The 11,662-nt window shown below is 39.8% G+C and overlaps 1 protein-coding gene across 6 annotated transcripts in view; it reads left to right on the top strand.

Annotated features, from left to right (window-relative positions):
* Nucleotides 1–1,679: 1,679 nt before the first annotated feature.
* Nucleotides 1,680–11,662, top strand: part of SNX14 (sorting nexin 14) — a 113,631-nt gene continuing 103,648 nt past the window's right edge. For 2 of the 6 annotated variants that reach the window (XR_012468482.1, XR_012468481.1), the window contains exon 1: nt 1,680–2,253. Coding sequence is in view for 4 of the 6 variants with exons in the window: in XM_074187101.1 (XP_074043202.1) it covers nt 2,114–2,253 (140 nt within the window). In the remaining 2 variants the exon portion in view is untranslated. The remainder of the gene's footprint in view (nt 2,254–11,662) is intronic. The other 4 variants (XM_074187102.1, XM_074187099.1, XM_074187101.1 and 1 more) reach the window with 3 other exon arrangements.

Genomic DNA, 11,662 nt, shown 5'->3' with positions numbered 1-11,662 from the left:
TTCATTGTCGACTTTAAAAATGATTCAATTCCTCCAACAGCATATTACACTTATTTTAGGGTCTCTCAAACTAATAACTAAGAGCTAAACAATTGGTTATTGATGGTGTAAAAACTGCTTTTTTTTTAGCTCCTTTTCCCCACTATTCTTCAATAATTTAATGAATGTAAGGAGTCACAAAGACATGGGATAAACTCCCAAAAAAAGGCTTCATGTTAAATTTCATAATTCAAGTAATTCCAAAGAGAAAGAACAACACAAAAAGTATATAATTTTAACAGCTAAATAAAACCTTGATTAATAGAGGGTATTACTATGAAACCCAGTAGGTAATGCAAGGAAGATTTTAATGGTTGTAAAATGAAAAGATCTACTTCATCTCAGAAACAGTTCCCAATCTAGTAAAATGGAGATATTACCCACCTTCTAGTGTATTGCAAGGAATAAATTAATAAAATATAAATGTTCTAGAAACATAAGTTGAGGACTGTAGTAAAAGTTATGTAAAAGTAAGCATACCGTTCATTTCCTTATTGGGTTTTTTTTTTAAATTGTCCGCAGCTATACTAAATATCAGTACTTAAACAATTCATCTTTTTTGAGAGTAAATTGGATTTTTTTTTTAAAGCCAGTCATTCAAACCAGGTCAATAAGGGTGGACCGTATAGGGCCATTATGCTGGTCAAAGGTGTTTTCTTTTTTGGTGGTGGTAAATATGGGAGTTACAGAAAAATTGCTATAAGTGAGAATTACAAAGATACTTACAATTGGAAAGTGAAAACTTTTACTTTCCAAGGTGTGTGCTTTGTAGTATTAGGTACTAAATTTTTAGTACTTTATCTCATTTCCTTAAGGTTTTTAAGACTGCTACCTTCAACTGAGCCTAAAGGCATAAATCCAAACAATAGCGGGATCTTAATGGTTAGGGTGGGCCCTTTGATAATAGGCAACCCTAGCTTAAAACTTGCACCCCTGGCTTCTGTTATGGTTTTGAAGTGGGTATTCCATCCTTAGTAGACTGCAAACTGCCCTTGCCTTACCATTACGTGTGCTCGACCTTCTCATATTCTTCAGATGAAACAGCCAACGGGGTGGAATTTTGTAATCTAAATCTCTGGAAAGCATTGCGGCCCCCCAAGTGTGTAAGGGCGGATCTCCGGGTGACTAGCTCTCCTACTCTAAGGTAAATGTTAATTCAGATTCTTTTGCGCGGTTTGAAACTTTGTCACCGTAGCAATATAACGTTAGGTGATAAATAAGTTTATCCAATATTACTCCGATTTCCTTTTTTTCACTTCTCAGGAAGTGGAGGTTAAAAGCTCGAGTTCCGGGTCACCTTCCCTCCCCTTCCGCGCTGGCGAGCACTAGCCCGGGGCGGTTTGTGGACTCGGGAGAGGGACTCGCCCTCCCCCACCGCGGCTTGGGCCGCCCGTAATCCTCACTGAGCCTCCGGGGCGCCCCCTAATTCTCTAGGCACTGACCCAGTCTTATTAGCTTTAAGTTCCGCGACTTGAAGCTTCCCTCCTCTCCGCTCCCGGGTCCAAAGCCTCCAGTCTCCCGCCCCAGCCCAGAGGCCGGGAGGAAGCGGGTGGGGGCATCCGGTGGGCTGCAGCCTCCCGGAAAACTACAGGTCCCGGCAGGCCCTGTGGCTGGCCTCCCGCCGGCTACGTCACTTCCTTAGAGCCGCGGCCTTCATTTTCCCCTAAGGGACTCCGCTTCCGGGTTGCTTTCCGTTTTCCGGACGGGTTTGGACTTCAGTGGAGTCTCAATTGGAGACCCGAGTCCGAAGAAAAGACATTGAGGGCAGCTGGTATTTTTGACTTGGGGCGAACGTGTTCGTGGACCGGGGGCAGAGAACTAGGCGAGAAAAGGCCTTCGGGAGCAGAAGTCAAGCGAGTCACGCGGGTCACGTTTTTGCGTGAGGCGGGGACCCGGAAGAAGTGAGGTGGTGAAGGTTGCTGCGCATGCGCCCCAGGAGCCCCCGGGGGGCAGGCTCGGGCGGGGCGGTCCGCGGGCCGAAGCTGCGGCGGCGTCAGAGCGTCGGGAGCTCCGGCTGGTCCGGCAGCCGGAAGGGATTCAAGTCTATGGGGGTGGCTCTGCTGTCCCAGCCGATATGGTTCCGTGGGTGCGGGCGGCGGGGGAGAAGCTGAAGCTGCGGCTGCGACTGGATCTGGGGCGAGAGGTCTGCCGCCAGTACCCGCTCTTCTGCTTCCTGCTGCTGTGCCTCTGCGTCGCTTCTCTTCTCCTCAACAGGTAACCGCCCCCCCCCCCCCCCCCCCCCCCCCCCCGGCCCCGGCCCGGCCCGGCCCCCCCATCACCTGCAGCGCGGCTGGCGGCACCTTCCGGCCTGGCTGCGGGGCCCCCCGGAGCGGCTCGCCGCCCTCCCGGCCCCCGGGGCCACCCGACTTCCTACGCCTGTCTGTCCGGGCCCCCTCCCCCGGCCCCGAGCCAGCGCCCGGTGAATCCTCCCGGCAGAAGCGGCCGAGGGAGAAAAGGAAGCCGGGGCGGCTCGGCGGCGCAGTGGATGGAGCCCCGGCCCTGGAGGCAGGAGGACTCACTCATTCCCTAGCTGTGTGGCCTTGGGCGAGCCACCTAATCCCATTTGTCTTGCAAAAACCTTAAAAAAAAAAAGATCTGGCTGCTTGGGGCAGCCTAAGGTTAGGAAATTCTATGTTCATGCCCACTATGGGCTTCTGAGGAAAGAGCCATGCACTAGGCTACCTAGTATGTGACCTTAGCCCTCTGGCTCCAGTTTCCTATGAAAAAATAAAGGGCTTTTTAGGTACAATTTAAGCCGGTTAATTGTTTTACTGATTTGTATTTTTAGTTAGTTAGAAACTAAATAATTAATCCTTGAATAGCTTTTGGAGTGTAAAAGAATTTTGCATACATTATTAGTTGAAGCTTCCTGCAGTCTGTGGAAGGTGTTATAGATATTATCCCTACTTTTTAGATGAGAAAGAAGCAGCCCAGGGAGGTTAAATGACTTGCCCAAGGTTGCATAAATGGGACATGTTAGGAAGAATCTGTTTTAAATTCAGTTCTATAAAGATACCTCTTAACATCCGAAAGCAGAATTCTCCTTGCCTGGCTAGTCATTTCCTCAATCACCTTTTCTGGATTTTCATTGTCCATATCCTTCCTGGACTCAAGGTGCTTTCTGTCTCTTTACTAACCTACTATTAGAGATTACTAAGTAGATGTACTATAGACACCTCAAACTTGAAATAACAAAATACTGTCATCCTGAACTCAACCTTCATTTTCTGATTAGTCTATAATTCCATTATCTGCCTTCATAACTTCCCTATTCAAGGTTTCACTATTCTAGATACACATTCACAGTTTGGGTGCACTATCCCTGGAATCCATCCTCTGCTCATCACTCAACCATCTAACATCCTATTTTGGTCCCAAATTACTTCTCATCTGGACTTTTGCAGTTGCTTCCTGATTATTTAGTGTAATTCTATTTCCTTCCTTTCCAATACATACTCCACATAACTGTCAGATTGATGTTCCTAAGAAAACAGGTCTGATTATGGTTTCCTGTTGTCACACCGTATCAAATATAAACATAGATTTGATATATATATAGATATAGATATATAAACTAATATAAACAAATATAAACTCAGCTTGCCTTTCCAAGACTGATTTGGCTTTATGTTTTCTGACACATTGTATGGGATTAATTAATGCCTTTACTCACCCCATCACCCCTTCCCCTTTGGGCACCATGTTTCCAGAAGATACAAATTATCAAAATAGTCCTAGCTTTCAAGAGGCCTACATTCATTTTTATTAGACAAGAGTGTATGGATACATACTTTTGACATATGTGTTGTAAGTGTGTAGTGAACAAATCCAAATATACAAAAAATGTTTTGTGAAGGAGATAGTAGGATGAGTCAGTGAGCATTTATTAAATGACAACTGTATGCCTTAGCTAGGTGCTGGGGATACAAAGGTAAAATGCACCTCTAGTACTAGTGGAGTGGACATCATGTAAACAACCACATATAAAGAAGCTATAGACAGGATAAATTGGAGATTATCAGGACAGGGAAGACATGATTACCATGAAGGGAGAATCAGGAAAAACTATAGGCAGTTGGAGCTTTAGCAGGGACCTGAAGGAAAGAGATGAATGAGAGAATTCCAGGTTTGGGGGAATCAGCGAGCTGAATCTTAAAGAAAAAAGGGTATTCTTTGTTTCTGAGTTAATGATGGTGTCTATTCCAGGTATTTGAGACAATAGGGTAAAGGCAGGCGATGGGAGATTCATGTGAGAAACAGACTTAACTGGATTGCAGAGTACATGTTGAGAATAATGTCCAATGATTCTGGAAATCTAGGTAGGGCTTTAAAAATGAAAGTAGGGTCAGTAGGTCAAAGAATATGTATCCTGTAGCAAGACTGGAAAGATTGGGTAGGAGAGGAGACTAAGTTGTATTGTATTGTATTTTGAATACCATGAGGGCAGTGTTAGCAAGGGAAGGCACAATGACCTGCGAATCATATGGACAGGCAACCTGGCAAGGGCAACCACAATTTTTATAGGTGGAGGCAGTTTCTACCTTGTCAGACTCCTATTCAATTGAAATCACAGGTCCAGAATCAGATAAAAAAATAAAGCAAATTTTAGATTCATTACCATGAAGGCAGAAATCTTGGTTTCAAATCCTTGCTGACACTTAATAACTTTGTATGAATTACTTAAGATCCATATGCCTCAGGCAGTTAATTGTCTAGATATTATCCAGTGGGGATTTCCCTACAAAGAAATCATAGCTTCTAAGGATAAAGTTGATGTGTTGGAATCAAAAGTCTTTACTTCCAAAGTCCTATTTCAGTGTTAGGTAAATAAGTTGGATGACTAATTTAAAATAAGGCCATCGTCTTTGTTTTGTTTTTTCCTTTTCTTTGCAATCCCGCCTTATAGTTAGACACCTTATTGTTACACATCCTTTTACTCAATAATCCCTTGTTTCCTTGACCTAGCTCTTTTCATATCTTGCTAAATCCCACCTCTGGACTATCTACCATTCACCTGTTTTGAAGGAAGAATTCACACAAACTCATTGGTCTTGTAGGAGAGACATCTTATTGTTCAAAAATAATCCTTTAATAATACTCTTTGATATGCTTCACACTCCTTAATAAGGCTGTTTTAAACTATCCCTTTCTTCAAATTTCCCCCTACATCTCTCCTCTGCCTTTATGCTTTACTGAAAGAATAGATCTATCCCCTGTGAATTCCTTCCTTTCCCCCTTTTGTAGAAACTATCTTGGAATCTCTAACATCTTTCATTCTCTCCAATCTCATGAAAATGTGAGCCTTTTCTTGTACCCTTAATCCCAGTCTCCTCTGTTCTCCTTCAGATTGCTTGCACAATTATCGAGTACATTTTTTTTTTTTGGTTTGTTTTAGGTTTTTGTAAGCCAATGGAGTTAAGTGACTTGCCCAAGTCATACAACTAGGTAATTATTAAGTGTCTGAGGCTGCATTTGAATTCAGATCCTCTTGAGTCCAGAGCTGGTGCTATATCCCCTGCCCCACCTAGCTGTCCCTATCTACTTCATTTTTGAAAAAAATTTTTTTTAATTTTCTTGATATATTTTTTCCATTTCTATAATTTCTATCAGCATTCATTTCCTCCCTCCTCCCAGAGAACCATCTGAGATAACACATATATTTTAAAAATCTTAATTTTACTTTTTTTCAATTTTATTTAAAGTTAAGTTTTCAACATTCATTTTTTGTAAAATTTTCTTCCCCCACTCTAGGAGATAGTAAATAATCTGATATAAATAATGTGTAATAGTATAACATTTATAAAGAAAAAAGAGAAGACAGAGTCAATAAAACTTATCAATATATTGAAAATGTCTGAAAATGTATAAATGTACCATACCTGTGAATCTTCCAAACCTGCAAAGGAGTGGGATGGGGTTATTTTCTATTTCTTTTTTGGCACCATGCTTACTATTTTTAATTATCTAGCCTTCATTTTTGATTTTTTTGTTCTTTGCACTTAAAATGTTGCAGCTCTGTACCAGATCATGTAAATTTTTTCATGATTCTCTGATAATCATGTAAATCTGTCCATACAGCACAATACTTAAATTACATTCATTTACCACAGTTTGTTTAGCCTTTCTCTAATCAATTAGGTATCTGTTTTACTTCCAATTCTTTCATCTACTCTGTTAATAATCTTCAGTCTCTCTATTGGCTCCTTTCTTATTGCCTACAAACAAACATGTCCATCCTTAAAAAACAACCTCACTTTTGCACCACCTCTTCCCAAGTTAACATTTTAGCAGTTCTCCCATCATTCAAATGATTCTACCGTTCAAGGGTAAAATTCTGGAAAGAATTATTTGTTCTTATTGTATCTACTTGGTTTCTTCTCACCCACTTCTCAACTCTTTACATTATGGTTTATCTAGCCTTATCACTGATCAGAAACTACTGTCTTCAGAGTTACCAGTCATCCTTTAATTGCCAAATCCATTAGTTTTTATTGATCTTTATCTCTCTCTCTCTCTCTCTCTCTCTCTCTCTCTCTCTCTCATCTCTCTGTAGCTTTGACATATTCTACCATTCTCTCCTGGTTATTCTCTCTTTCTAAATTTTGTAACTTTACTTTTTTGTAGTTCTTTTTACTTGTCTGGTTGTTCCTTTCGCAATCTCTTTTGCTGGATCACCACTCATGTCATTCCTTATTTTGTGATCTCTTATAAAAAAACTTCTATGAGTCTCTTTGATCTACCTATTACTTGGGCCAGAGGGGCAGAACACCTAACACTATTTGGAAATCATTATTAAATAATTTTAATATTAAATCAATGAATGTTAATTAGTTAATTTCTAATCTGTGCTTAAAACTGGGAAATACAAAAAATTTTGTGTGTATGCTTCCTTAGCTTCATATAGCTTAATTTTCTTAGGGAGATAAGAGCAGGTAGACATATCAATATAGATTTTAAATGTAAAAATAGGACTTTTGAAAAGATATGTCACGAGTCAATAATAATAGCTTACATTTACTTAGTTCTTTGTGGTTTACAAAGTGCTTTCCTCATAGCAGCTCTGTGAAATGTAGCTGTCTCTACTTTATACATGAGGAAATTTAACATCTGAAGTTTGAGTTTTGCCCTAAAACACCTCTTCCCTTGATTCTATTACTGTACAACTCTTATTTCATCAATGAATATTTTTCTCTTAAATTCTCATCTTTCCATCTTGATTTCTTTCACTGTGCCTTCAAAATTGTCTAAACTTATGTTTAAAATTTTCTTCCTTTAAAACTGATACTGTTCCTCAAGCTCCTGTCCCATTTTTTTTTTTGAGAAAGAGCAACACACGGTCACTTCTAATTGTTTAAATGTTCACTTCATTTCTGTTAGGAAGGCTATTTCTTGCAGTCTTTTCTACTACTCTACTGGAGCTATTTTTGCTATAAAGATTGTCATTGCTCTTGCCTTTTCTCAACTTTCCTCTTCCACAGTATTTGGCATGTCTTGGCACTACCTTGATTTTTCCTTTTATTTCCCCCCACTTCTCTTATTGTTCCCTAGATGTAGCATTACTTAAGGCCATGTTCTTGTCTTTACTTCTTTCCTTTCACTCTTTCTTTTCTCCCTCCTTACATTTTTCTTTCCTTTAGCAGCCTTATCCACTCCCATGGCTTCAGCTATCATTTGTACAGTATATCTGACAGAGAACTTGCAAATCTATATCTTTAGTTTCACATTCCCATTTCTGAGTGTCTATTATTGGACAGTGCTATGTAGAATACCCCTGACACTCCAACTGCATATCTGAAAGTAAATTTAGCTTCCTCTTTTAAACATTCCTTTCCTCCAGATTTCCTTGTTTGGGTTACTGACAATACCATTATTCCATTTGTTTATGAGACATCTTTGACTTCTCTCTCTCTCTAATTCTCACATATAAATAATAGTAAGTTCTTTCAATTCTACCTCCACAATTATCCCTCCAGTGCATCTCTTCTTTTTTATTTCCATTGTACTTTTGTAGATCTTCACAACGTTTTACATAAACTAATAGAGTTTTCTAATTGATCTTTTCATTTCCATCTCCAATCTTATCTTTGCACTGCTGCAAGATTGATTTTTCTAGAGTACAAGTTTAAAATTCTGATCGTTAATTTTTTTGATGAAATTTTTTTTGATGTTTAGGATATTGTTTGGAGACTGGGTTTCCCAATCTCATCCAGTCTGGAAGTGCAAGGCTTGATCTCACAACTAAACTATCTCTTAGTTTGGCAAAATAGGAGATATTCAGTAGATACTATTGATTTTTAAAAAAAGGAGATGGGGTGGGCGATCATTATCTCAAGCAGGAATATGAGAGAGAGCAATAAATAAAAACACTTACCTTGAATAACCACTGTCAAACAACAAATATTCATTAAAAGTTTGATGTGAGGGTGGAGCCAAGATGGCGACAGGAGAGGACCATCTCTCAGTTTCTCTGGAGCAAAACTTATAAACTAAGGACTCTAACTACATTTTTGAGAGACAGAACCCACAGAGGGATCCAGTGAGGCAATTCTCCAACCCAAGGTAACCTGGAAAAGAGCTGAAAGTTCAGCTCGGCTCCACAGGATTATTGAAGGGATGGGCTGCCAGAGGGAAGGAACTTCAGCCTCCGGGAGGCAGCCCTAGGGTGCTGGGAGCAGTGGCTCACAGAAGGGGGGGCAGTTTCCTGACCCTACACCCTGGGGAGTACCAGACCAGGCAAACTTGGGGGGGACAGGGGTGGGGTGGGGGTGGGAATGGGACACGGGACCTCTGCTAGAGTGAGCACGTGAAGCCCAGCCCTCAGGGCACACAGCAAGCAGTGTGGCCAGGGCAGCCCACATCCAGTAACCAGAAGCAGGTAGAGCTGCTAAGCAGAAGCCCCCAGGGCATAAGCTTGTTAAGCCTAGGGAGGAGAGTGAAGAAAGACTGCCTAGCTCTGTCCTCTGTCCCTGGAACAGGACTCTGGGGCTCTGACCACATTCAGATTCTGATCGCAGTCTAGGCCCCCCCATAGAACAGCAGCACCCCCCCCCACCTCCGCCCTGTGGCAGAGGGGGCCGCTTATGGTCATTCACAGACCAGGAGGGAGGACAGCCTCACACACTGAGATCCTTGTGGGTGTGTCCCAAAAGCTCAGGAGGCAACCCAAAACCAGGCTCAGGCTGGGAAAATGAGTAAGCAGAGAAAAAAAAGAGGCCATTGAGAAATATTTTGCCTGTGATCCCAGGAAGGATCAAAACACTCAATCTGAAGATGAGGAGGTACAAGCTCCTGCATCTAAAGACTCCAAGAAAAACAGAAATTGGGCTCAGGCTATGACAGAGCTCAAAAAAGACTTTGAAAGTCAAGTGAGGGAGATAGAAGAAAAATTGGGAAAAGAAATGAGAGATGCAGGAAAAACATGAAAATGAAGTCAGCAGCTTAGTCAAGGAGATCCAAAACAATGCTGAAGAAAATAACATGTTAAAAACCAGCATAGGTCAAATGGATAAAACAGTTCAAAAAGTTATTGAGGAGAAGAATGCTTAAAAAGCAGAATTGGCCAGATGGAAAAAGATATAAGAAAGCTCTCTCTAAGGAAAACATCCTTCAGACAAACAATAGAGACTGGGGAGATTGCTGATTTTAAGAGAAATCAGGACTCAATAAGTTTGATGTGTTAGACACTGTGCTAAGTCAGGGATAACAAAGAAGATGAAAAAAGTGCTGACCTCAATGACTTTTGTTAATTTGTTTTTAAATAGACTTTTATTGATGCCTTTTGTTTTTTAATTGTCTAAATTTCCCCCTTGTTTTCTTGTTACCAGTTAGGGAGCCTTAAAACAAAGATTGTTTTTCTCTTCATCCTTTTTTTTTTTTTTAAGAATACTTTCAGGAAAACCTGTCAGCATATCAAAAAGTAAAATGTTACAGGATGTTTCACACTTGCGGATCCCTATTTCTGCAAAAGTATTGCTATGCAGTATCAGGATAACATTGTACACAGTAATAGCAGCATCGTACACAGTAATAGCAGCATCGTGTAATCATCAGCTATGATAAAATTAGCGCTTCTCAGAAATACAATGATCAAAAACAATTCCAAAAGAATTGTGATGGGAAAATGTCATCCATATGCAGAGAAAGAAGTATGGAGTCTGAATGCAGACTAAAGCACACTACTTTCATTAGAAAAGTTTTTTTCTTTCTTGTGGTTTTTCCTTTTCTGATTGTTCTTTCACAGCATGACTGATTTGGAAATAGGTTTAACATGATCGTGCATGCATATCTTATATTACTTGTCTTGAGGAAGGGGAAGGGAAGGAAGAAGAAAAGGGAAATTATCTTTACATGTAATTGGAAAAATAAAATACTATTAAGCTATAAAAATGTGCAAATCTGGGCAAAAAAAAAATATTGCTATAAATATTTTGATATGCACGTGAATTTTTTTTTGAAATGCAGTTCTGTTTTCAGTGCCAAACTCTCCCTTGTCCTTTCCTTTTTACTCTTGGCTTGAGAAAGCAAGAAAAAAAGTCCATTACTGACCTATATAGTCATATAAAACAAAGTCCCACATTAGCCACATTCAAAAAAAAAGAATGGAAAAGAAAATATTATTTGGTACATATGAATTCTTAGCTGAAACTTGATGGAAATCAGGTATTCTGAGAGGTAGACTTTAGGAGGAAGAGCTTAATAGGGGAGTAGAAAAGTCAGGGCAAACAAGTAGAAGAATCTGGCACTGTAGTATGCCCTTAGGGGGATTGTATTTAAGAGAGAAATTAGAGGTGAAGTTGGAATGGTAAATTGCAGACAAATTATGGAATGTCTTGAAAGTAGAGTTTGAATTTTTTTCCTATGAATAAAAGAGTCACAAATTTTGTTTAGCTGGAGAAGAATGAGAATTCTGTATTTTATATGACTGAAATACCTTTTTTAATCTAACATATTTTCTATCATTTTATTTTAACCCTTTTTATGTTTAAAATAAATTTACTTTTTTGAATTTTGCAATTTTTCTCCAAATCTCACTTCCCTCCCCCCACCCCCCACAGAAGGCAGTCTGTTAGTCTTTACAGTGTTTCCATGCTATACTTTGATCTAAATGGAATGTGTTGAGAGAGATGATATCCTTAAGGAAAAATTAAAAAAAATATAAGAGATAGCAAGATTAAATAATAAGAAAACGGTTTTTTATTTTCAATTAAAAGTAAGTCTTCAGTCTTTGTTCAAACTCCACAATTCTTTCTCTGGATACAGATAGTATTCTCCATCTCAGATACCCCTAAATTGTCCCTGATTGTTGCACTGCTAGAATGAGCGAGTCCATCAAGGTTGATCATCACCCCCATGTTGCTGTTAGCGTGTACAGTGTTTTTCTGGTTCTGTTCATCTCACTCAGCATCATTTCATGCAGATCCCTCCAGGCTTCCCTGAATTCCCATCCCTTCTGGTTTCTAATAGAACAATAGTGTTCCACCACATACATATACCACAGTTTGTTTTGACTGAAATATCTTGTGAAGGTTTGTAGAATGTAGGAAAATGAAAAAAGTTTCAATTCATACAGAAAAATCACACATTTCTATCACTCATGTTAAAGAGGTGATAGATTTTATATAAA

Source organism: Macrotis lagotis, chromosome 5, assembly GCF_037893015.1.
Source record: "Macrotis lagotis isolate mMagLag1 chromosome 5, bilby.v1.9.chrom.fasta, whole genome shotgun sequence".
NCBI lineage: Eukaryota > Metazoa > Chordata > Mammalia > Peramelemorphia > Peramelidae > Macrotis > Macrotis lagotis.
Note: the sequence above shows the minus strand (reverse complement) of the source record. Positions and strands in the feature narration are given on the sequence as shown.